This window comes from Somniosus microcephalus, unplaced genomic scaffold (assembly GCF_052327205.1).
Source record: "Somniosus microcephalus isolate GS21.2 unplaced genomic scaffold, FLI_Smic_1.0 scaffold636, whole genome shotgun sequence".
Taxonomy (NCBI): domain Eukaryota; kingdom Metazoa; phylum Chordata; class Chondrichthyes; order Squaliformes; family Somniosidae; genus Somniosus; species Somniosus microcephalus.
In genome coordinates this window covers 41,543-68,391 of record NW_028225823.1, presented here as the reverse complement: position 1 = coordinate 68,391, position 26,849 = coordinate 41,543, and the positions used below count along the sequence as shown (strand labels likewise).

At 42.6% G+C, this 26,849-nt stretch overlaps 1 protein-coding gene across 1 annotated transcript in view; it reads left to right on the top strand.

Annotated features, from left to right (window-relative positions):
* Positions 1 to 26,849, top strand: part of LOC147081231 (casein kinase I-like) — a 106,790-nt gene that overhangs the window by 38,407 nt on the left and 41,534 nt on the right. The window contains exon 3 of the mRNA XM_085980869.1: positions 21,843 to 21,883. Coding sequence (XP_085836995.1) covers positions 21,843 to 21,883 — 41 coding nt within the window. The remainder of the gene's footprint in view (positions 1 to 21,842; positions 21,884 to 26,849) is intronic.

Below are 26,849 nucleotides of genomic sequence, written 5' to 3'. Positions count from 1 at the left end.
TCGAGTAGAAGACTCAACGGGACAAAATAAGGACAAATTACAGGCTAAATAAGCTGACGCTCTTTTTATTTTAGATGGGTCTTTTTTGTGGGGGTTCAATAAAGTTCAAAATTATAACCTAAATAAAGTTTTGAAAGCCTGTTTTTATTTGTATGGAACAGTATGTCTATTTTGACAACAAAGATAATATAAGGGTCAGAGACAAAAACCATCAGTGTGCAAAAAAATTCAAAATACCCGAAAATTCCCATGGAAAGTTTCCTCTTTTAAAAATTCCCAGAATTTTGCAACCCTAATGCTGCTCAGGGAGGAAAAAAAAGTTCTCCCTGTGGGCTACTTTTTAGCCCATGCTGTGCAGAGGCTCTCTGGAGTTAGATGCTCAGTTTGTGGATGCATGGGGGGAAAAAAAGACTTGCATTTATATAGCGCCTTTCACGACCTCAGGATGTCCCAAAGTGCTTTACAGCCAATGAAGTACTATTGAAGTGTAGTCACTGTTGTAATGTATGAAACGCACAGCAAGCTCCCACAAACAGCAATGTGATGATGACCAGACAATCTGCTTTTTTTTGTTATGTTGATTGGAAGAACTCCCCTGCTCCTCTTCGAAATAGTTCCATGGGATCTTTTACGTCCACCCGAGAGAGTAGATCGAGCCTCGGTTTAACGTCTCATTTGAAAGACGGCACCTCCAACATTGCAGCATATCTCATGACTGCACTGGAGTGTCAGGCTAGATTTTTGTGCTCAAGTCTCAGACTGACTAGTTTATGCATGCATTGGACCTTTCTTGTGGGAATTGTAGTCTTGTTTGTTATACAGATCAAGCTGCTTCTGAAAGTGGGATTCAGCTGGCACGGAGGTGAGGAGGAATGCAGGTTTGTCCAAGGCGCAAAAGGGCATTCTGCTGTTTGCGGTGGTGTGAAGGGGAATTGTTGGAGTCAAGCTTATGAACAATTTTGCCACTTCATTTTATATTGGGTGTTTTATTGATGTGATTATAAATATTATTTTTCTTAGTTTATGGAGGAGAGGTTGGATGTGTTTTTTGTCTGATGTGATCATGTACTTTTTTTGGTGGAATATGATTGGGTCTCATAGGATTTTGTGTAGTTGGTCAATAACCAACTTGGAGTGAGAAAAATACAGTCTTAAACACGAACCTAATAAGGAAAAATGAAATTGTAGACAACCAAATCAACATACCTGACCAATGCAAGTAACTGTTTGAGGATGAATAAATTTCTTGGTTATTTTCAGTGAAGTAATTGATTTGGAATCTTGGTGTACTTAAGTGAGTATCAGCGTCACACAGAATGAGATTGTGTTCCTCTAGATTATTGTAGGAAATATTGTACAATTCTTAAGTGTTTTGGAAGAATAGCCAATCTTTTACAATATTCCATAATATTTGAGTGGAAGTGGCAGAAAAGATTTTTGAACTTTGGCTTACTGGGGCATATTGGAGGTAATGTGCAATGATGAGAGTTCTTCATCTTTTATCAGTAATTATAATATGAAAAGCCTGTATGATCCTTTTCTGTAACTGGAGCACCTTCAAGGTTTCAAGTTTCAGCGCATATGTTCAGCTTTGTTCCAGTGCTGTACGTACACTGTTGCAGGGCTTGGCATCTGTTCTCTTCGTTGGCAACGGGTTCAAAAATGCTTAGTGCTTCATTCATGTTGCGGTCTAGTTAACGTATTTTAAGGAAGAAGTGTAATCACCAGAACCATCAGTGCCACATGGAATCTGATGGAGAGGGTGCCAAGATGCAACACTTTATGTTCCTAATAAAATGCTGATGGAGCAAAATCCAAGCTTTTCAGTTGCACTGAGTGCTCGTGTTCCAGAGAATCATTTAAACTGAAAGTTAAAATATGTTTCGTAGCACCTTGGACATCATAAACAATGGCCAAGGATACTCCATGGGGAACTAGAATACAGAATTTATCCTGAATATTTTCCATGCAAATGAAGTTAGTTCTGTAGTTTATGACTCTCTGTAATCTGTTTAATTGCCAATCTTAATGAAGTGTTGAGTAAATTGTACTAAATGAGTGAAAAATGCTTGATAACTTTTTTTTGCATGGATGTTTGCACACATTTCCTATGTGCTGAGTTCCTGATCTCAGTTGGCCAGTCAGAAGTACCTGTTGAGAGGATAGGATTGGTGGTTAAGGCATCTCTGGTTATATCTGCATCCAGGACATGGGCTTAGCATGGAGAAGGAAAAAGCTAGAAAATAGTTGGTACAGGGCCTGAAAGAAAATGAATCGGATAGCTCGATGGGTAGAATTACTTTCTCCTGTTCCTTGTTCATTTTTTAAATTGTTTACTTGAATTTTCATTCACTATATTATAGTTGAATGCATGAGGCCAGAGTGCCTATAAGAAGAGAAATGGTGACTGCTGGAAATCTGAAATAAAAACAGGAAGTGCAGCAAATGCACAACAGGTAGCTGAGCATCTGAAAGAAAAAAAGTAGGTTAATGCTTCTCATTTCCTCAGGTTCTAATAAAGGATTGCACCCAAAACATGTAAATCTTTCTCTTTCAAATGTGTGAGCTAATGTGCATTTCCAATTTATCCTGTTTTTATTTATAAATCAAGTGATTGCTCTTTATTTAGGACAAATAATTTGTCTCCGGTACTGTACATTGGAGAGGGGTGCTTTCTGATGTTGTGCCAAGTCTTCAGGGTTGATTTACTAGATTAGGCACAAATGTTTATTTGTAATAATTCCTTGTTTTTTTTTGTTTCCCCATCAAAACTAAAGTGAAGGCTAGAACTGGGGGGCAAATCTTAAGTGTAAAAAATTCTGCCTACATCAGCATTTAGAACGTCAACTATAAGTATAAAAGTTATACAAAACCTGAGATTGGAAGAATTTTTTTTTTCCAACAATGTGAGGCTCCCAGCTGAAGCAGAAATTCATAATTTCAAAAATTGCTGGTTCAGTATCTGTTAGAATGATTGAGGGTTGTAAGAATAACTACATATAGAGTTGATTGAATGCTGTGCGCAACACAATTGTTATCCAGCTGCTGGGGCTATGCAAATATGCCAAAAATGTCAACTGAGGATGTATAAAGTATGATGTAAAGTTAGACAACCACTTTCAGAAATTCCACAGGATATTTCCTTTGCAGATGAAATGGGTTGGGTAGAATCTGTGATAGAACAGATTTTACATAGTCTGTGGAAGAACCTGCCTCCTTTTTGTTCTTAAATCCTGTTGTGATCTTTTAAGTAATTTTAAGAACTTGATTCTTGGGGTGCATTTATACCGGTGCATTATACTGTAACTTCAGCATTGCTATGGCATGGTTTCCATTTTGCAGTGACACTGAAGTTGCAGTATAAATCCGATGCTGAATCCTTACCTGACTTCTGTCTCTGACTGCTAGCTACAGTATAAATACATCTTAAGCAACTCCGTCCTGATCACGTTTACTAGTCCTAATAACCTCACACACAGTCTTGCTCTGCTTAGAATTAGTGTGTGAATTCCTACAGAGGTTATCAGTTGATTTAAAAAAAAGACTCTAAAGTAGCTATGTTGAATCTATTTGTATAAAAGTATTGGATGTGTCTGTTGCACTCCACTCGTTGCACTTTAGAATGTCAGAACTACATATATATATATATATATATATATATATAAAAATATATAAATAAATAAATCGGTACATCTGTCTGTCATTGCGTCTGTCGGGTATGCGCTCGAAAGTTACAGGGCGTACCTACGCGCGCGTTACCTCCAAAGAAAGCTTACGCTTCTGAGACGGTTTTAAGCGTATTTACGTTTCGGCCGGGCTAAAATCGCGCCCGCGGTATCCGAAAAACCTTCAACACTCCGCTCATTAGCATCTCCTTATCCGCTCATTAGCGACAGAGTGACCTCGAGGTTGACCAATCGTACGGCGGCTTGCTGCCGCGTGCGGCCGGGCCAATCGGTGCGTGTGTTGGCGGGCCTTATCGTTCTGAACCGAGGTGAGTCGCCGCCATCTTGATTCCAAACTTTTCCTTTTTCCCGCTTTCTGCGTCTTTTAAAAGCAACGTTTTTTTTAAACACATTGTTTAAAAAAAAAAAAAAAAAAAATGATTTAGAAACTAATTAACTTATCTAATCTCATTAATTTTCCTACCTTTCCCCGTTTTTCCAGGTAGGCCTCGAAGCCTCGGCTTCTCCTCCGCACCTACGCCCGAGCTAGGCACCTCCCGGCCCCACTCAAAGGCTGCAGGGGCCGGCCTCAGCCCAGCGCCGCTACCTTACTAAAGCGTGCGCGCGCAGCAGGAGCTGAGACGCGGCGTCTCTCTCTGGCTCAGCCGGGGGGCGGGGCTTGCTGAGCGTCAAGCGTCACCCTGGCAACCGGCCCCCCGGCCGTCTCGCACAGCCGCAATCGGCGGTCTTCACCGCGGGGCGGGGGGGGGGGCGGCGGCGGCAACAGCTGCCGAAGTAGAAACTGTTTCGGAATCTGGTAAACCACTCCTATTAAATCCACGTGACTCCCTTTCATCCGGAACTGCCGAAACCACGGTCGCAGGCCGATCAAAAAGAGCATAAGAATCCGAACTTCTCTGAGCCAAATCCAATGTAGAGGCTTGCTCAAAAGCACTCTTAAGATCCAAAGTCTTATTTTCTAATAACCGCTGACGAATTGATCTAGACAATAATCCATTAATAAATGCATCCCGTACCGACTCTTCCTTATGTTCTTCTGCAGACACGGCCTTATAATTACAGTTAGCACCAAGGCGCCGGAGTGCTTGTAAATAAGCATCCAAGGATTCTCCCGCCTGCTGCCTACGGGCAGATAAAAGGTGACGTGCAAATCTCATTTTTGGGTTTAACAAAAAAAAATTCCAACGTAGCAATAGCCAATTCGTAAGTTTCACAGTCCAAAATATACTTATACACATCCGGAGCAATGTAGTTGATTAGTATATCCAACTTATTCAGAGATTGCTGATCCAACACGCCCAAAGTTTTTAAATGTACAATACCAATGTTTCCATTGATCATCCACTCCTGCAGAATTAGGGTCAGCATTAAATCGTTCCGGTCGAAGATATCGTTCCATTATAGCAAAAGGTTAATAAATTGAAATAAAGAGTAGCTTGCCTTTCAAAAGCTAGGCTTTATTAACCTTAAAAAACCAGCAGTACATGTTAAGCACCCAGTCTCAACCAAACTGTAGAGAACTGAATTTAAGATGGCCACCACAGGTCACATGGAATCAACTAACCAATAAGTTTACAGCATATATCTCAAGGCAGGAAAACAGGCAACCAATTACAATGCTTCTTATAAAACAAGAATAATCACCACAGTGATGAACTGCCTTCTTGAACTGCTGCAGTCCCTGTGGTGAAGATACTCCCATAGTGCTGTTAGGGAGAAAGTTCCAGGATTTTGACCCAGCGATGATGAAGGAACGGTGATATATTTCCAAACGGGAAACTGTTCAACCTCCGTCGCCTCCAGTCCAGATCCAAGGTCATCCCATCCTCTCGTCGAATTACAGTATGCAGACGACGCCTGTGTCTGCGCTCACTCGGAGTTCGAACTCCAAACCATCGTCAACACCTTCACCGAAGCGTATGGAAGCATAGGCCTTGCACTAAACATCCGTAAGACAAAGGTCCTCTACCAACCTGCCCCGCCACACCGTACTGCCCCCCCGCCCCCCCCCCCCCCCCCCCCCCCAACCCCGATTATCAAAATCCACGACAAAGCCTTGGACAACGTGGACCACTTTCCATATCTCGGGAGCCTGCTGTCAACAAGGGCAGACGTCGCTGACTAAGTCCAACACCGCCTTCAGTGTGCCAGTGCAGCCTTCAGTCGCCTGAGGAAGAGAATGTTTGAAGACCAGGACCTTAAACCCGGCACTAAGCTCATGGTCTACAGAGCAGCAGGACATGGACCATGTACAGCAGGCACCTCAAAGCACTGGAGAGGTACCACCAACGCTGCCTCCGCAAGATCCTGCAAATCCATTGGCAGCATAGGCGCACCAACGTCAGTGTTCTTGCTCAGGCCAACATCCCCAGCATCGAAGCTTTGACCACGCTCGATCAGCTCCGGTGGACGGGTCACATTGTCCGCATGCCCAATACGAGACTCCCAAAACAAGCGTACTACTCTGAGCTCCGGCATGGCAAGAGAGCCCCAGGTGGGCAGAGGAAATGCTTCAAGGACACCCTCAAAGCCTCCTTGAAAAAGTGTAACATCCCCACCGACACCTGGGAATCCCTGGCCCAAGACTGCACAAAGTGGCGGAGAAGCATCCGGGAAGGCGTCAAACACCTCGAGTCTCTTCGCTGGGAGCAAGCGGAGGCAGCACAAGGAGCGCATGTCAACCCAAGCACCCCATCCACCCACCCGCCTCTTCAACCACCGTCTGCCCCACCTGTGACAGACTGTAGGTCCCGCATTGGACTCATCAGTCACCTGTGAACTCATTTTTAATGTGGAAGCAAGTCATCCTCAGTTCTGAGGGACTGCCTAAGAAGAAGATATTTCCAAGTCAGCATGGTGTGTAACTTGGAGGTGCTGGTGTTCTCATGTGCCTGCTGCCCTTGTCCTTCTAGGTGGTAGAGGTCGTGGGTTTGGGAGGTGCTGTCGAAAAAGCCTTGGCAAGTTGCTGCAGTGCATCTTGTAGATTCCATGTGTTCTCATTTTTATTAGCCGTCTCATGTGGAACCTTATCGAACACGTTCTGGATATATATCATCCATGGACACTCCCTTATCTACCACGTTCGTTACCTCCTCAAAATTCAACTAGGTTCGTTAGACATTACCTACCCTTTACAAATCTATGCTGGCTGTCTCTGATCCAATTGTTTTTTAATTGATTCCAAGGTTTTTGCTTCTATTCTTTCTGAGAGTCCAGTCCACATGTTAGTCACTCTATGTGAAGAAGAACTTCCTGATATCAGTGCTATGAATTTAAACCTTTGACCCTTTGTTCTACTCTCAGTTTAATTTAAAATAATTTTCCAGATATACCTGACCTATGCTGTTTGCAATCTTGTGTACCTCTGAGATCACCACTCGGACATCTCTGCTATCCAGGCTGAAAAGCCAAAATTTTCCTGCTCTTTGCTCATAACTGAGATCTTTAAGACTAGGTGTCAATCTTGTGACTCTTCTCTGCCTCCAGTGCTTGAATGCCTCCTCTGTATCTCGGTGACCAGAACTGGACACAGTACTCGAGGTGTGGTCTCCACATAGCCCTGTATAGTTCGGTTATGACTACCTCTGACTTGTATTCTACTGTTTGGGCTATTTAGTTCAACATTCGATTGGCTTCAATTTCGTGCTGTTTTCATCTGACCTGGAGGTGAAAATTTACAAGCGTCTTCCAAATTGTAAGCTTTCCTCAGTAACAGCAATGAAAGTCTAATTGACCTTTAACTTCTGCTTATGTGTAGCAGTTAGATATTGTGGTCTGAAAAGGGACTGATCAGATTAAACATATATAACTGAAATACGGTTGCTTTGTTTTGATATTTGGTTCATGATTAGCTGGTAATGGTACCTTCCCCAATGGCTGGAATACAGGGGCAATGAGCTCATAACAACTTTGCTAGCCCATGTGGGCATTTTGAGCCAAGTACACCCCAAGCACATGCCCATCTCTGGTGGTAAATCAATCTTATGTTGCTGTCAGAGGCTGTGCCCATTACTCAGAGAAGCAGTTTGTGTGAGCGTTTCCAGCAACAGCAGTGTGACTTGATTTACGCTGCTCATTAGCAACATAATTTCAGCACTAGTTACCTCTCCAGAAATTGGAGCCTCTATTATAGTCTCAAAGCATTTTTTAACATAATCATATAAATATCACCCATTCTGACTGAAGCCATTGTTTTCTGTCCCCGCCACAAACTCCGTTCCCTAGCCACTGACTCCATCCCTCTCCCTAACATCTGTCTGAGGCTGAACCACACTGTTCGCAACCTTGATGTCATATTTGACCCTGAAATGAGCTTCCGACCACACATCCGCAGCATAACAAAATCACCTATTTCCACCTCCGTAACATCGCCCATCTCCGCCCCTGCCTCAGCTCATCTGCTGTTGAAACCCTTATCTGCCTTTGTTACCTCTAGACTTGACTATTCCAACGCACTCCTGGCTGGCCTCCCACATTCCACTCTACGTAAACCTGAGGTCATCCAAAACTCGGCTGCCCATGTCCTAACTCGCAGCAAGTCCCGTTCGCCCATCACCCCTGTGCTCGCTGGCCTACATTGGCTCCCGGTTAAGCAGCGCCTCGATCTCAAAATTCTCATCCTTGTTTTCAAATCCCTCCATGGTCTCGCCACTTCCTATTTCTGTAATCTCCTTCAGCCCCACAGCCCCCTGAGATATCTGCGCTCCTCTAATTTTGCCCTCTTGAGCATCCCTGATTATAATCACTCAACCATTGGTGGCCGTGCCTCCTGTTCACTAGGCCCTAAGCTCTGGAATTCCCTGCCAAAAATGTCTGCCGCGCTATCTCTCTTTCCTCTTAATATGCTCCTTAAAACCTACCTCTTTGACCAAGCTTTTGGTCATCTGCCCTAATTTATTCTTGTGTGGATCGGTGTCAAATTTTGTGTTAAAATACTCCTGTGCAGTGCCTAGGGACATTTTATTATGTTAAAGGCACTATATAAATACAAGTTGTTGTTGTTAAATGTAAAATCCATTCAAGATTTTCAGTTGAAGGTGGCATTCTATGTGGTTTTATTAACGATGTCACCACTCGATTCCTGATCCACACCCAAAAGGAATCCAGCCAAAAAGAATATATTTTCAATGTGGCTGTTGAGGAATTTTAAATGCTGTGCAACAAAGTAGTCATTGGTCTTTAATGGATTTTTAAAAATTACCCTGGAAAGGAGAGGGAGGAGGTGGAAATTTTCCCCAAATATATTGAGCAATTTCAAACCAATTTTTATAATAAAATTGTCGAGCGGGTCGATACATTCCATTTTAAAATGTGTTTAAAAGGTCAGTATGTCATACCATCTCACTGGGAAAACTCATTATACAAGTGTCAACATTTACTTGCAGTACAAGTTCCACCTATATTCTGTGATTGGCATTCATAATTGTAAAGCACCTGCCACGTAACGTTGACTACTATCTGAATTTCAAGGCTCAAAGTCGCCAGCCTTTAATTATATGACTTGTCTTGAAGCCCATCTCCTGTCTTATTCAAGCTATTTTCGCTTCCAGACTCCACTATTCCAATGCTCTGTAAACATCAGCTCATCTAAAACCTTGCTGGCAGTATCCTATCCTGCACCAAGTCCCATCATCTATCCTGTAGGATTCGCAAAATTTCCACATTCTCCCAAGGTTATTAATAAAAGGGACCCTATGGACAATTTAAAAAGGGTACCCAAAGATGGCGTCCGCACCTCGTGACCAAAAGCCTGTAAGATTTTAAAAGCTTGGACTCTGCAGCACAGAACAAGCAGCTTTGGGAAATCGAAACTTAAAATGCATTTCTGTGAAAAGGACACTTGTGTTTGAAGGGCTAGACAGCTAAGCAAACATTGAATATGCATTTTCGTCAAATTGGAACAGATCAACCCAGTTAGGCCTAAGCATGAGTCCATTAGTTTGTCCGCATAAATAATCGGCAACAGCTTAAGGAACGGACAGGCCGATCAAAATGCATTAATGACAATACAGCCCGGACATCAGGCCATTAGGTGCGATAAACGACCATCTAAAACTAGTTATTTTAGATTGGTACAATCATTTAAAACAGCCCGCCAAAAGTGAAACAATGTACTGACCTGATTTGGCGCGCAGATAAGGGCCATCGAAAGGAGTATAACTGTAGGCCCTTGGTAGCAATCGCTCTCTTCTGACTGACCTCTCGTCGGGCCTTGGGCTGCTGCCGCCCGCACTCTTGCCCTGGCCTCGTGGCGGGTTCTCTTCTCACTCCCCGCATTGGTTTTTCAGCAGTCAAGGACATCCGTACCAATTGCGGGTGGGGGAGGAGACCCGTGTCCAAAGTCACCCAGGACACCCGGGCCATGAGAGGGCAGATGAAACGAGGCGAAACGAACCGAGACGAAGAGTAAGGTAGGCCCGACAAAGAGCAGAGAAGGGCAGCAGAAGACTCATTAAGACCGAGCGCTGAGTTATAAGCTGACGCTTGGGGAAGAAAATATCTGAGGACAGTGAGACTAAGTTGGCTAGTTGAACACTGCGAGTGAACTGGCGTAAAACGCAGGTGTCCACGCCATAACTAATATACCGACGTTCAAAGAATGGGTAGGAAAATCTAAGCAGTGAAAACTGCCAACCGTCTCGCTGACTCAACATTACCGCCGACGACCGCCCGAGGGAGAAGAGAACCCATCGCAACGACGACGGTAGCTGAGGAGAAGAAAGGTGTGTCGCAGCAGCAGCTCCAGCACCGCGCCCTGAGACCACGTGGCGATGGAGTACCCCAAAGGACAAGAGACCAGACCTCAAAACTCGCAATTGCTAAAACAACAGGCTGTGCTTTGGATTGGTGAGCATGAATTCCTGGCCCCTCATAGCTTAATCTAGCTAGGTATAGGGGTGGGATAAGGATAAGGGGATTGTTAAAGTAGTTGTTTTTCCCCTCTGTGCCATGTGTTCCCCATTCCCTGTACAAGTATAATTATAGTGTTATATGCCTGTAATTGTTCTCTACCAGTAATTTTTTCATAAGACTGTGTTTTCGTTTCTGCTTTAATAAAAATCTTGGTTTTCTTACACCGAACCACCTGTCTACTTGAGTTTTCTGTATCGCCGCCTGTACCTAAGTCCGGTGTCTAGAACCCAGGGGCATGGGAGCGATTCGAACCGCTCACAGGCAGTCGGGCATAACTGACTGGGCGCACCCGCCACCCCCTACAATCCCTTCTGCCCTTGACTCCTAGTCACCCAAAGTCTCCAATTTAAAATTCTCATCCTCGTGTTTGAATCCTTTCATGGCCTTTCCCCTTCCTATCTGTCGCCTCCAGCCCTACACCGCCCGCCCCCCACCCACCACCCCGAACTCTTCATTCCTCCGACACTGGCCTCTGTGCAGCACCCCTTCCACACCCACCTTTCACCCCACTATAGGTGACCGTGTCTACAGCTGTCCACACTTTGTAATTCCCTCCCTAAATACCTTCAAGACTGGATTGACTAGAAGGAAAATGAGATGAAGGGATATGGGAACAGGGTGGGTAAATGTTATCTGTGCTATTTGCTTGCGTGGAGTGTAAATGCCGACACGGACTGTTTGGGCCGAATGGCCGATATCTGTATTGTAACTTGAATGTATTTCTATGAAGTCCAGGTAAATCCATGGTATTAGTGAAAGAAAGAACGAACTTGCATTTATATAGTGACTTTCATGACCTCTGGGCGTCCCAAAGTGTTTTACAGCTAGTGTAGATGAAGGAGCTGGTCTGATGAACAGTTGTAGGGAGATGAGGACTACACAAGAAGCAGCAGGAACAGGAGCTTGAGCAACCAGTGCAATCCTGTCCAGCGAAGGGTGATGGAGGAGTTCTGTAGGACGAGCGGAGCAGAGTGGAGTCAGCTGCCGTGGAAACCAAGTGGCTGGCAGCAAAGTCTAGATCATTCAGCAGCATGGGAACCAGCAGGATTGGTTCAGAGCAAGCTCAATGTAGAGTGAAAAGTTCCATAGGAGGAGCAGAGACTGAGCATGCAGGAGAAGGCCAGTCTAAAGCAGGGGTGGAGGTCACAGTAAAGCCCAGAAGCCAGTGGAAAAAATTAAATTTTGCCAAGGAGAAAGTGGATTTCTGTTCAGGACCCAACACAGCAGCAGAATAAAGCTGAGAAACCAGCAATGCATTCTTTCCCCTCTTTTTTTTCTCTCCTCCTTTCTGTTCCTCCCCCGCCCCCGATCTCTCTCTCTCTCTCTCTCTCTCTCTCTCTCTCTCTCTCTCTCTTTCCTGCCCTCTAACTGTACTTGAACGGAATACTGAACTTAGTCTTGATTGCCCCTTTTGCAACACTATGTAAGATGGACTAGTACTTAAAATAACTCTTGTCTGAAACAAATTGTTTTAATTAGTAGAAATTTATTCTAAGTAAGTTTGTTGGTGATGATCTGCACCTTTTCCCCTAAGAACTTGTTCGCCTATATGGAATCTTGGGATGTTCTGAAGAGAGCTGCAAGTGTGGGCATGTGGAGGCTTGCACCGGCTACTTGCCTGTTCATGCATAGTGGTGCTTTTGAGCAATCCAAGCACCTAGCATTATCCAGCTGACACAAGTTTAGATTAGCTTTTGACTTGAAGGGCCAAGGTAACTCACCCTGGAAGGTATAAAAGGTTCTCATTTTAAGAGTATGATGAAAGGAAGGGAAATGGGGCTAAGTGGATAGGTCTTACAGATGATACACAGGTGTCCCGAGCCAAATGACTGCCTTCTGTGCTGTAGACATCTATCATTTTGGTTGCGGCGTGCATGATTTGTTCTTGTTATGCAATGTATCGTGGGATGCTGCTGACTACAGGTGTTACACTTAAGCTGACTGTTACTCTACCTTTGAATCTCTACCTTGATTTGGTTTTGGTGTCAACACTTTTTTTTAGGGTGCTTTTGGATTTGGTGACTATGCTAGGATTTATGTATCCCATTTTTACCATTATGGCCATTTAGGAGTGAGATGAGAAATTTCTCCACTCAAAGGGTTGTGAATCTTTGGAATTCTCTACCCGAGAGCTGTGGATGCTCAGTCGTTGAGTAAATTCAAGACAGAGAGCGATAGATTTTTTGGATCCTAACGGACTCGAGGGATTTGGGGATAGTGCGGGAAGGTGGAGTTGAGGTGGATCAGCCATGATCTTATTGAATGGCAAAGCAGGCTCGAAGATCCAGTCTGGGACAGATAATAGAGAAACATTTCAAATCATTTAGATTAAAATGATCATGTGTGATGTGACAAGATCATGATATTTGTGAAGTTTGTTGGAATTTGCTAATCACTTAAAATTTTGTTTTAACTTTCCATGCCAAATTTCAGATCAAGTGTGATAAATTGCCACAAGATTAGGTCAACTCTAGATGATTATGGAACAGAAGGAGGCCATTTGACTTTTTTTTGTGATGTTGATTGAGGGATAAATATTGGCCAGGATACCTTGGATAACTCCTGCTCTTCTTCAAAATGGTGCCACATGATCTTTTATGTCCACCTGAGAGAGCAGACGGGGCAATAGTTTAGCGTTTCATCCGAAAGACGGCACCCCCAACATTGCAGCACTCTCTCAACACTGCACTGGAGTGTCAGCCTAGATTTTTTGTGCTCAAGTGTCTGGATTGGGACTTGAAAACCCACAACCTTCTGACTCGGAGGCAAGAGTGCTACCCACTGAGCCATGGCCGACAGCCGTGCCCTGTGACAAATCATTCTGTGCTCCCAACAAGGTGCATCTAAAGAAATTTATTCTAACTTCTCTCCTCATTCTCTTAGTGAGGCTTCTAAATTGATAACCCTTGATACTGATTCTCCAACCAGATGCAATAGTCTTTCCCTATTCTTATCAACACCCTTCATCATTTTAAAAACCTCTATTATATTTCTTGGCCTTCGCTGCTCCAGTGAAAATAATCTCCATATCTCAAGTTAAAATAAAGACGGCCATTTGATCTAATTTTCCCAGAACTACAGTGCTGCTGTCTATCCATAAGCATTTAGCTGTGTTTTCCATGAGTACAGGAGCTTCAGCCACTGTTCCTAGCACCCTTCAGCTGTTGATTGCCCTCTGACCACTGTCCTAAATTTGCCCTTCCAACCCTGAACTTGTACCCATTTGCCCTGCTGTCGAGATGTATTTGAAAGTATTGTTCTGGGTTTTATAATTTTTTTCTAAGTTTAAGAGCCCATGCTTATTCAGTTGTTCATCATAGTGCTTCCCTCATAATATATTAGATATGGCTAGTGATGAGTCAGCTAAAACTCCATTATCTGTCAAGTTCATGCTTACCCAAGGAAAAACCCATGTTTTTTTTTTTTACTTCAAATTAATTTATTCATACTGAACTTCATTTGCCACTGATCAGCCCATGTGCAAACTCTGTCTGGCTCTCTCTCTCTAAGATTTTATCTGCTTCGTAAGAGTGCACATCAGTTCCTCCCTCCACCTCCCAGCTTGGTGATATTGTGAATTTAACTATCTTGCTTTGAGAGTTCTATTCCAGGTTATACATGCATATCTGGAGCAAAAGGGTTCTCGGCACTAACCCCTTGGCACCACATTCAATAGCTACCCCTATTGTGATCAAATTCTCCCGACAGCTGCCACCTGTTTCTTTCTCTTCAGTGATTTATTCATTTGCATACATATCTTGCCATTGATGCCCACTGAATTTAGCTGGTAAAGGAACATATTGTGTAGTTTTTAATCAGAGGGCATTTGGAAGTTGAGTTGCGCTGGGGCTCGGGTTGATTTTCATGTACTGCTCTTAGTTCTAAATGTTTAAGTATTGATGTGAATTTTGCCAGTATGATGTGTGCTAATGTCCCTCAACTGTTGAGTCTGCCTGTTTGCACAATTATTCATAGCTGTAAGTGCAGATTTAGACGGGCACAGATAATACACTAGTAGTGGAGAGGAAAATTGCACGTAGTTGAAATTTAAAGGGATGCGGACAATTAAAGGAAAGTGCCCAAATAAGGGATAGAAATTCTTTCATCCTTTGGATAGGCTCAAAAGGCACTTCAACCCATTGGAAACCTTTACCAAGGGTGAAGAAATAATAGACAAAAATGAAGGGAAAAGAAACCTGAAGCTTCTGAGACAAGCGCTGGCGTGGTCCAGCACCTATTTGACTTCTGCTGAAGTGAGGTGATGGTCTTGTTTGCCACTCTACAGCACTAGTTCTGTAAGTTAGCACTGTAGAATGTCCAGAAGAAGCGCGCTTGAGTCAGCGGTTAGCCAGTATTGTCACTGGCTGTGTCAACTTCATGGTGCATGATAGCAGCAGAGTTAGCAGCTCTGCATTTGGCCCCTTGCTAATGCGGACTTTAGAGATAGTTCCTCATAGTCATTACCAGGTAGGTGCGATAATACCTTCAAATACAGCTGGTGGTATCTCAGCAAGTGTGCTCAGTTAGGCTAATAATCACCCTGGCATGCCGCCTTTCATGCAGCACCATGTAAATAAAGCATGACGTACTACTGTGATTGGGGTGCTTCTGAAGAACTATTCAGTTAATCAGGCTTTCTATCTGTGCCATCAGGCCTGCTGTCATAATCTATTTTGGGAGTTAGAGGTTCCACACGTACTAATCATCTGCCCAAGGCGGGGTATGTGCACAACTGTCCATAAATGCAGGTCTGAGGATACTGGTGGGTGAGCAAAAAACACATTTGATGCAGCTTGACCTACCTGCCCAACCCTCTGTCGATCCTCCTCTTCCTCCTTGAGCAAGCTCTCATATATGAGCATTTCCCATTGGGAAATTGATTGGTGGCACGGACAGAGGTGGCATTAAGTAGATGGTAATTACTATCTGAGAGCAAATATTGAGCAATTCAACTTTCTAAAAACCATTTGATTCACTTGCTGCCTTTTTATCTGTCGGTCCCCTTTTCGCTCAGGCTGATGGAGCTGCAGCCTTGTCGGCCTCTGGAGACCGAGGCCTACACAGCAAAGTCATTGAGGGCTAGATTGGAGGCAGAGGAGGCACTACAAAGTCTGGATGGAATACAAGAATGTGTTCAAGACAGCAAAAGGCTGGTTTCCATTCTGTACAGTGGGTGTGTTGAAGGAGATCCTCAGCTGTCACGAAGCCTTGTTATGTCTGCATCATACCAATTGGCTCTGGATACACACCACCAGAGACCAATTAAAAATGAAAGCAGCAAAAATGTTGATTAATGCCAGGGAGTAATTCTATGAAGAAGTGCTCATCATTGATGGTACTTGCCCTGTACGTATACTTACCAACCGTTCTCTTTAACTGTGTTTCAAATGTTTTAAATGAAATGGTAATAGTGACACTGGGCCTAAAGACATTTAAAATCACGTAAAACCTAATCTACTAACATCAAGTTTTCTTTTTCAATGTTAATATAGCAAAAGATACATTGTGTTATGAGGCGTTCAATAAAGTGTAAGAGGGCATGTGAAATTTTCATGCCATTACGTACTTGAATGGAGGGGGAGTGGGAGAGACCCGCAGTACAATTACAGATTGACAAATTGTGTCTTTCCAAACGTGGAGAGCATTTTGAACAATACAACATGAGGATGAAATACCAGAAATGAAAAGGTGGTTGCTGGAGGTGGTAGTGGTGGCAGTAATTGAAGGTGATGAATTGAGAGCATTGCACAAGAAGTGTATTATACAATACTGAAACGTATTGGTTTCAGTGTGAGTGATTTTTTGTTGTTATAAATATACACAATATAAACAACAACTACTAAATTCCCCATCCGTCAGCTCAACAGCGATGATGGGACTGAATATAGATTGATACTAATAGTAAAATAAACAGACTGTCAACACTAAATACTTTGTATTGGACACATCCCACAGTCAATGTTCACTTTACTTTCAGATTAATTTCAGTGGGATAAATTGCAACTATTTAAACCTGGGAGGTGGTCTGAAAGGAACAGTTTTAAGTCTTAAAATTTGAGCTGATAATTTTTTGTAAATAGTTTAAGTAACTTCCACTTAATCTTGTGTAAAGGAAACTTCACAACTCTGTGTAAGGAAGTTCCTCTTGCTTTCTGTTCCAAATCACTTGCATTTAATCTTGTATCTAATGGCCTCTCGTTCTTGATCCCTTAGCTACTAGAAATGGTCTGCTTCTATCTACCTTGTCCTGGTACTTGTCTTTCATAATTTAAAACATTGGTCATATTGCCCCATAATCTGTGTTCTTAGGGGAAAAACTCCCCAATTTTTTCTCATATATTTCTTTGTATTTGTATTTCTTCATACCAGGCAGCATTCTAGATCTGCATGATACCCTTTCCAAAGCCTCGATATCCTTCCTATAGTATGGAGCCCAGTATTGCACACAGAATTCTAACTGAAGTCTTATTCAGACTTTATCTAGGCTCATCATTACCTCTTGACTTTTATATTCTATACCTAATGTGATTAAACCTAGAATTCCAATAGCTTTTTTTTTACAGCTTTATCAACCCGCGGTGCTGCTGTCACTGTTCTGTGAACCTGCACCTCCAAATCCCTTTGCTGTTCCACAGCAAGCGTATTCAGTGTAATTCTTGCTGTTGTTTTACCCGAATGTATCACCTGACAATTACTAACGCTGTGTTCCAGCTTCTGCTTTTTGCCCATTCCCCCATGTTGCAGTTTCATTTGGTCTTCTAAGGAATAAGCTAATTGGCCCCTAATTACCCAGATTAACGCTGTCTCTATTTGTAAAAATGCGTATGACATGGCCCACTCCAGCCATCTGACACACATCCACGCTCAATAGAACCTTGAAATATAATTTCTAGGGCTTCAGCAATTTTCTCCCTTACCTACCTCTGGATCCTAGAATATAATTTGTTGGGCCTGGTACTTGTCTTTCTTTAGCTGAATTAACTTATCCAAAGTTTTCCTTTTATCCATCATAACATTGCTCATCTGGCTCTCGACCACTTTAGGATTCACCTTTTCTCCAATATCCTTCTCTTTAGTAAAGGCTGATATGAAGTAATTATTAATTGCCACCATTTTTTGATCATGATCTACAAATTGACAATCTTTTCATGGGTCCTAGTTTGGTTTTGACAATTCTCTTTTTACTGACATACTTGTAAAATACTTTGCTATTCCTTTTGATTATTTTTGAACTTTTTTCTTTCCTACTCCACCTTTAGCTTTCTTTATCCTACTCAACCTTTTTTTTGTATTTTCATATTTTCCTTTTGGTTTTTCATTATTACAGTATTATTGTTATAGCCCTCTTCAATTTTTTAATTTTTTCTAAGCGCTTCAATTATCCATGGCATCCTGAAATTAGGGGTAATTTCCTTTTTTAATGGAATGTACTTATTCTGTACATTTGTGATCTCTTAACACAAATATTCTACTGTTGCTCTGCGGTCATGTGTACCAATTTCTCCTTTCACTTTCCCCTCAGCTGGCCCACTCCTATTCTCTCTCCAATCTGCCCTAATCCAATCTGGTGCACTAGTTTTTGTACTGACTGTTTTCCTTTCTCGTTGAATCTTAAACTTTCTATTGTGGTCACTACTCCCAAGATACTTCGCCACATTACACTCATCTACCTGATCTATTTCATTACTCATAACCAAATCTAGCAATACTACTGCCTTTATAAGGTCTGCTAACCTACTGCTAGAGGCAGGGTAGATATTTTACGATTTCCATTCGTTCCCTTTTCTCCATATGCTCCCTTGAGCTGATAATTAAAATCTCCCAGAGCAAAAAAATTGTTACTACTCTCATCTCTCTAATCTGATTGCAGATTTTCTACCTACAATTTAGAGGTCTGTTATACGCTACTACTAATGTAACAAACACTTTTTTATCTTTTGAGGTCCAAACATATTGACTGTCTGTACCACTTCCTTGTCTACATCAGCCCCCTCTACAGCATGTATTCCTTCTTTTGCCAATATTCCGCCTCCTCCAATACAGTTTTTATCCTTAAATATATTGTACTCCAATGCATTTATTTTCCATTCTTGTCTAGTTTAGTATGTTAATGCTATTAATTTTAGATCTTCCTGTAAAAGGATTGCTTCCAGTTTTCCCACTTTATTTCCCACGCTTTGTGCAGTCTAATGCAGGCATGTTGATCTATTTTTATGCTTTTTCTAATCGCTACTGCTTTTCATACTTTGTGTGTTGTCTAAGGTAACCCCTATCTTTACTTCCATCTTTTCCCTGTTTATAAGTAGTCCATCTGATTTTATTCTTCTACTCTATCTCTCTCTCTCTCGCTAAATTGATTATCCTTTCATCTTTTTCTCCCTTCAGTATGAGCTGATCCTGGTTGTTTTAATTTTCCCAGGCCCCCTCCCTTCCTAGTTTAACTACTTCATTACTTCCCTATTTAACCATTATGCTAATACTTCAACACCATCCCTGTTCAGATGTAGCCCATCCTTGTGGAGTAGCTCCCATCTTTCCCAGAACTAATACCAATTTCCAACAAAGAGGCATATCTCTTCCTAACACCAATCCTTGAACCATGCATTGATTTCCATAATCTACCTGTCCTTCCTTTTTCTAGCACATGGCTAAGGAATTAATCATGAGATTACTACCGGTGAAGTCCTGCTCCTAAACTTGTTCCCTAATCTCCTAAATTCACGGTGCAGAATTTAAAGCCTTTCTTTACCTACATCATTGGCTCCCACATGGACCTTGATGACTGACTGATTGATTGATTGCTTTCCCTCCCCCTGCAAAATCTTTACCAGTCAATATGATATATCCCTTACCCTAGCACCTGGAGGAAATAAAGCATCTCGGACAGTCGGTCTGAACTGCAAAACATTGCATCAGCCCCTCTAACTATTGAACCCCTATCGCTACTGAATTTCTAACTCTTATTAATCTGTTTCCCCCTTGAGTTTGTTGGTGTCATTGATATTTGTTTGACGGCCCTGCCCAGAATCATCTTTGTCCCCACAGGAAGTTGGAGCTTCGAATCCATTTGAGAGCATAAGTTGCTCTGGATGCTCTTGCTCTAACCTTTCCTTCCTGCCTTTCCTCACCTCTCAGATAGTTATTCATCTTTCCTCTTCCACTGCCTGCTCCCTGTCTTTCATTGGTGTGATTACCCTTTCAAACGCTTACCCCAAAAACATTTCCAGCTCCCTTATGTGTCAGATTGTCTCCATCTTCTCAAGTTGTGAGGTTTCGAGCTCAAGCAATGTGAGTTTGGTGACACTTTCCACTGATGTGTTTGCTCAAGTCAGCATCTGTTGCTCAAAACTCTCTCACCTTGCGGGAATGACACTTCACTGCCTCTTCCATTTATAGATTCAGTTAGCTTCTTCGCCTTGAAAGTTTATATTGTTTATGTATAATATTAGTGAGTCTATTTAAAATCTTTTTCCCCTCTACACATTACTCCCACTTCATTTTAGATGTCCTTTTGCACTGTTCCCACCTTGCTCCGTTGCTAGCTCGCTCTGTGTTCTTGGCTGAGATAGTTGTCCCATCGCAATCATATTCCTTAAAACAGCAAAATATCACAACTGAATTTTGAATCCTGACTGGGATGGCAGGAATGACGTATGATGGGATGGCAGGAATGACGTATGAGGAGAGATTGGGTCAATTGGGCTTATACTCGCTGGAGTTTAGAAGAATGAGAGGGGATCTCATTGAAACTTATAAAATTCTGACAGGACTGGACAGACTAGATGCAGAAGGATGTTCCCAATGGCCGGGGAGTCCAGAACCAGGGGTCACAGTCTAAGGATAAGGGGTAAGCCATTTAGGACTGAGATGAGGAGGAATTTCTTCACCCAGAGAGTGGTGAACCTGTGGAATTTTCTACCACAGAAGGCAGTAGAGGCCAATTCATTAACTATATACAAGAAGGAGTTTGATATATTTCTTGAGGCTAAAGGGATCAAGGGATATGGGGAGAAGGCAGGGACAGGGTACTGAGTTTGGATGATCAGTCATGATCTCATTGAATGGCGGAGCAGGCTCGAGGGGCCGAATGGCCTACTCCTGCTCCTATCTTCTATGTTTTCTTACAGTACATTTGACTTTGTCAGGCATAGTAAGTTGGCTGTAGAACAGCTTGTTTTTTAAAACTACATAGCATTTTAGGAGTGTACATTAAAGAAAATACTAGTTGATCACTTCTGTTCATGAACAACATTTTTCAAAGAATATTTTTCTCTTCTTGTAACTGTTTCTTTACTTTTCAACTCTTCTGTTTTCTCTTGCGCCTGCTTGCTCTCGCACTTTTTTTCTTCTTTCTCGCCCTCTTTTTTACTTGTGCCTCTCCCCTCATTTTGCTCCAGCATTGTTGGCTCTTTTAGCAGTCTAGACCCCATACTCTGGAACTCTCACCCTAAATACCTTTGCCTCCTTTAAGCCAATCGCTAAAACTCTCCCCTTTTGACCAAACTTTTGATCACCTCTCCTAATGTCTCCTTCTTTGATTCAATGTCCATTTTTTCCCCTTGCTCCTCTGTTAAATGCCTTAAGATGTTCTGTGTTAAAGATGCTATTTAAATGCAAATTGCTGTCTCTTGAGTGTTTGGTTGTCTCTCTGTCGCTTGCTGCTCTTGTGCTCTCCGTCTCACACTTGCTCATGCTCTCTCTCTCTCTGTCTCTCCTCTGTCACTTGCTTATTTTATCTGTCTCTCTCGCTCACATTTTTTCTGTCTCTCATTGTCTTTGTGTTTCTTCCCCCACCCCCAATCCTCACTGACTGGTGTGTCTGCCTTCTGTTCTTATCTGACTGCCCTTATAAAGAGAGTATGCTAGAAACATTTATGATGGCTTTTCTTTCTCTTGTATGGGTCAGCCTGGAGGGACAAGGGAGAGGTTAAAGCTTCATTTTACCGTTGGTTTCACAAGAGACTCTAGAATCACCCTCCACCTTTTCTGCATAAATATACTTGATCAATAGATTTACAGAACGCATTCACATTTAGCTTTTCTGGCAATACTTTATAGTGTTTTATAAATGCACTAAATTAGTCATTATTTTGCTGGTATCCTTTTAAAATAGGTGCAGTTGTTTAGCAGCAACATTAAAGAATGCACAGTTTTTGATTTAATGGCCAAAATAATTGTGTTCACAATACTGCACTGTCAAATCACCAGATTAAAGATATCTAATTGTTTTTCTCTTTCTTCAAGGTAAAAACTTGTACACAAATGAATATGTGGCAATTAAACTGGTAAGTCAGTAACTGTTCCTGTTCTTTTGCTGTTGTAGTGAATTGGACCCAAAGTAATTCTTATTTGACTGTTAGTGCACATTATTGGAAGAAATCTAAGATTTGTGATGGTTATGTTTAAAAGGCAAAGTATTCAAGATGTCCAGATAAAATGTCAGTGTTATCTACAGAGATTTTGCTTTAATATTTATTCATAAGATGGTGGTGGGGAAGTAGTTTCGATATGAAGCAGTTTTTTTTAACCGCACTCTAAGCTCGGTATTCGGACAAAGTTTTTTGTGTCAAGACGTGAGATCTGTTTCTTTTCTGTGGCATTTTAAATCTCTCAATTGTTGGTAGCCACTCTGCTGATATCACCAATGAAGACAGTCAAGGAGCAGTTTCACTTGAATTTGTGCATTTTGGTATCCAGCACCCGAACAGATGCCAATCTGGAGAGATCTAAGCTGGTAGATTCAATACTGTGGTGTACCAAACTAGCGTGCCCCATTGGATTGATTTACTGAGTTTTTGAACATGGGCAAGTCTGGATATCAGTGGTGCTGTTTGCTGCTGATCCTTTGTAGTTGATGCCCGAATGGCACACCCCCATTGAAGTTAGTATTTCCTACAGATAGGAAATATTACTTTGATTTTCTTTTTCCAAAATACCTCACTGAGATGTGTGTTAAATTACAAGTATTTCCCCTACTTCATGGTAATATCCTCATATCTGGATAAGATAAAATTTTCTTGACTGTTAATAATGGTTCACGTTTAACATGGATTGGGCACTGCAGGTGCACGAGAAATGGTGAACTGAGACTGCATTGTTGCAGCAAAGTTTGAAGTATTTGTTTCATTTAATTAAAAGATCAGATTGAATTTGATCGATTGGTTTGATTACTTAGAGTTGTTCCTTTGTTCAGAATTAAAAAAATGTTTTTCATAAGTTCGCCACAATGTTTTGTATCTTCCTGGATATCCATCGCCCCTGTGCTCGCTGACCTACATTGGCTCCCTGTCTGGCAACACCTTGATTTTAAAATTCTCACCCTTGTTTTCAAATTCCTCCATGGCCTTCCCCCTCCCTATCTTGGTAACCTCCTCTAGCCCTACAATCCCCCGAGATATCTACACTTCTCCAATTCTGGCCTCTTGCGCATCCCCGATTTAATCGCTGCATCATTAGCAGCCGTGCCTTCAGCTGCCTCAGTCCTAAGGTCTGGAATTCCCTCCCTAAAACTCTCCTCCTCTCTAGCTCTCCCACCTCCTTTTAAAATGCTCCTTAAAACCTACCTCTGACCAAGCTTTTGGTCACCTGTCCAAATATCTCCTCCTTGGCTTGCTGTCAAATTTTGTCTGAATGCTCCTGTGAAGTGCTTTGGGGCGTTGCACTACGGCACTGTATAAATGCAAGTTGTTATTGTTGTGGTTTAAAAAAAAAATTGAATATATATGTATGAAGTATTGCGCTTGTCTGGGAAATTCTTCATCAGAGTTCACCAGAAGTGTTGATTTTGATAATTAAGGGCTAAAAGCAAGGATCCGATGAGCATTGAAGGTTTTTTTCCCCCCCAAAGAGATTGCAAGAACCAAATTAAAAGTCTCAGAAGTGAATCCTGCTACACAGTGAATGAAGATTCAAACCAGAGCACAAGAACAGGCTGAATTTCCTAGGCAGTGGCAAAACTTCTGAAATTAAGATTCTTAAGTAATGCAGACTTGATCTGTGACAGTTTTTCTTGTGTATGTTATTTTTAATATAATCATTATTGTTGTGCTACATATTACTTGTGTAAATTACGATATTTTCTTTTGCCTACAAACCTTTGGCCTGCGTGGTAACATCTGCGATCTTGAATAGAATTTGGTAGTGCAAGTCCAAAAGTGTGATTTGGGGTAATTGTCAGCCCCATTTGGTTTGCAAAGACAGAGTGTAGAAAAAGTACAGCTTCCAGATTGTCACAGGAAGTGAGTGCAAAAGACAAAACTGAAGCATTTGCAACCAGAAGTGTCGAGTGGCTGATCCATATCGGCCTCTTACTGAGGTGCCCACCATCACAGAAGCCAGTCTTCAGCCAATTCGATTCACTCCACATGATATCAAGAAACTGCTGAGTGCACTGGATACAGCAAAGGCTATGGGCCCTGACAACATCCTGGCTGTCGTGCTGAAGACTTGTGCTCCAGAACTAGCCGTGCCTCTAGCCAAGCTGTTCCAGTACACCTACAACACTGGCATCTATCCGACAATGTGGCAAACTGCCCAGGTACGTCTGGCCAATTACCGCCCCATCAGTCTACTCTCAATCATCAGCAAAGTGATGGAAGGTGTCATCGACAGTGTTATCAAGCGGCACTGACTCGCCAATAACCTACTCACTGATGCCCAGTTTGGGTTCCGCCAAGACCACTCGACTCCGACCTCATTACAGCCTTGGTCCAAACATGGAAAAAGAGTTGAATTCCAGAAGTGAGGTGAGAGTGACTGCCCTTGACATCAAGGCAGCATTTGACCGAGTGTGGCATCAAGGAGCCCTAGTCAAACTGAAGTCAATGGGAATTGGGGGTGGGGGGGGGGAACTCTCAACTGGCTAGAGTCATACCTAGCACAAAGGAAGATGGATGTGGTGGTTGGAGGTCAATCATCACAGCCCCAGAACATCGCTGCAGGAGTTCCTCAGGGCAGTGTCCTAGGCCCAACCATCTTCAGCTGCTTCATCAGTGACCTTCCCTCCAACATAAGGTCAGAAATAGGGATGTTCGCTGATGACTGCAGTGTTCAATGCCATTCGCAACTCCTCAGATAATGAAGCAGTCCATGCCCGCATGCAACAAGACCTGGACAACGTTCAGGCTTGGGCTGATAAGTGGCAGGTAACATTCGTGCCACACAAGTGCCAGGCAATGACTATCTCCAGCAAGCGAGAGTCTAACCACCGCCCCTTGACATTCAATGGCATTACCATTGCCGAATCCCCCACCATCAACATCCTGGGGGGTCACCATTGACCAGAAACTTAACTAGACCAGCCACATAAATACTGTGGCAACAAGAGCAGGTCAGAGGCTAGGTATTCTGCGGCAACTGTCTCGCCTCCTGACTCCCCAAAGCCTTCAAGGAGTGTGATGGAGTACTCTCCACTTGCCTGGATGAGTGCAGCTCTAACAACACTCAAGAAGCTCAACACCATTCAGGACAAAGCAGCCCGCTTGATTGGCACCCCATCCACCACCTTAAACATTCACTCCCTCCACCACTGGTGCACCATGGCTGCAGTGTGTACCATCTACAAGATGCACTGCAGCAACTCGCTAAGGCTTCTTTGGCAACACCTCCCAAACCCGTGACCTCTGCCACCTAGAAGGACAAGGGCAGCAGGCGCATGGGAACACCACCACCTCCAGGTTCCCCTCCAAGCCACACACCATCCTGTCTAGCAAGTATATCGCTTCTTTCATCAGTGCTGGGTCAAAATCCTGGAACTCCCTCCCTAACAGCACTGTGGGAGTACCTTCACCACACGGACTGCAGCGGTTCAAGAAGGTGGCTCACCACCACCTTCTCAAAGGCAGTTAGGCATGGGCAATAAATGCTGGCCTTGCCAGTGACGCCCACATTCCATGAACGAATTTTAAAAAAAAAAAGGAAAATTATTCTTACAGGAACCTTTATTGGACTGAGTAGATAGTTCAAAAAATCCAAAACTATAATATTCACATTGAATCACGATCAACCTGGATTCGGTACAATCACCTGTGCATAACTTACACAGCAACTTCTGTTTGGTACCATCATTCCTTCCTCCATTCATACACATCTAAGATGAATGGGGTGAATAGCTAAAAGTGCTGAATCCATTAAAACTGAGACTTGCACATCTGCTTGTTAAGGGGGTGCAGGCAGGTGGGAGGGCTAACTATTAAGGAGGGGTAGTTAGGAGTGGGTGACTGAGTACAAAGTAGTCAAACGGAATTTGATCTGTGATTTAAATAACCCTACATAACCTAACCTAGTAGGAGAACGTTGGTTGCTGGTAAAACATTTTAATTTGAAGTGTGCATCATGAATATTAGCAAGAATGTACAGCCTTGAACATTTTGCAGGGGTAACATAAGACGTAGGAGCAGGAGTAGGTCATTTGGCCCCTCGAGCCTGCTCTGCCATTCAATAAGATCATGGCTGATCTGATCTTGGCCTCAACTCCACTTCCCTGCCCGCTCCCCATAACCCTTGACTCCCTTACCTTTCAAAAATCTGTCTATCTCCACCTTTAAATACATTCAATGACCCAGCCTCCACAGCTCTCTGGGGAAGAGAATTCCAAAGATTCACGACCCTCTGAGAGAAGAAATTCCTCCTCATTTCCGATTTAAAAGGGTTTCCCCTTATTCTGAAATGATGCCCCCTAGTTCTAGATTCTCCCACGAGGGGAAACATCCCCTCTGCATGTACCCTGTCAAGCCCCTTCAGAATCTTATATAAGTTTCAATAAGATCCCCCCCTCATTCTTCTAAACTCCAATGAGTATAGGCTCAACCTTTCTTAAGACAACCCCTTCATTGTTGGTGTTGGAACCTATATTCAAGGTTGAGGTAACCTTTGTACTAATACTTAAGTGGTGTATCTTGTGAAGTATATGGAGCTGTTTGCCAGCTGAATACTGTGAATGTGATGGTTGCAACCTTACTATCTCTTAAAGGAACATTGAATGGTTAGAGTTCGGGTCAAATTGTGACAAACTGTGCATTTTTTTTGATATTTTGCTTTTGCATTGCAACATCGAGCAGGAAATAACTTGCATTTATATATTGCCTTTCACAACCTCACAGCATCCCAAAGTGCTTCACAGCCAAAGAGTGTGGCTGAGCGGAGATATGAAATTACTTTTGATGTATCTAAATAAAATTCAATACAATTTAATGCTTGGGCCCCGAACCGGGCCAAAACTTGGATAAATCGAGATAGTCAATTTGTTGATGT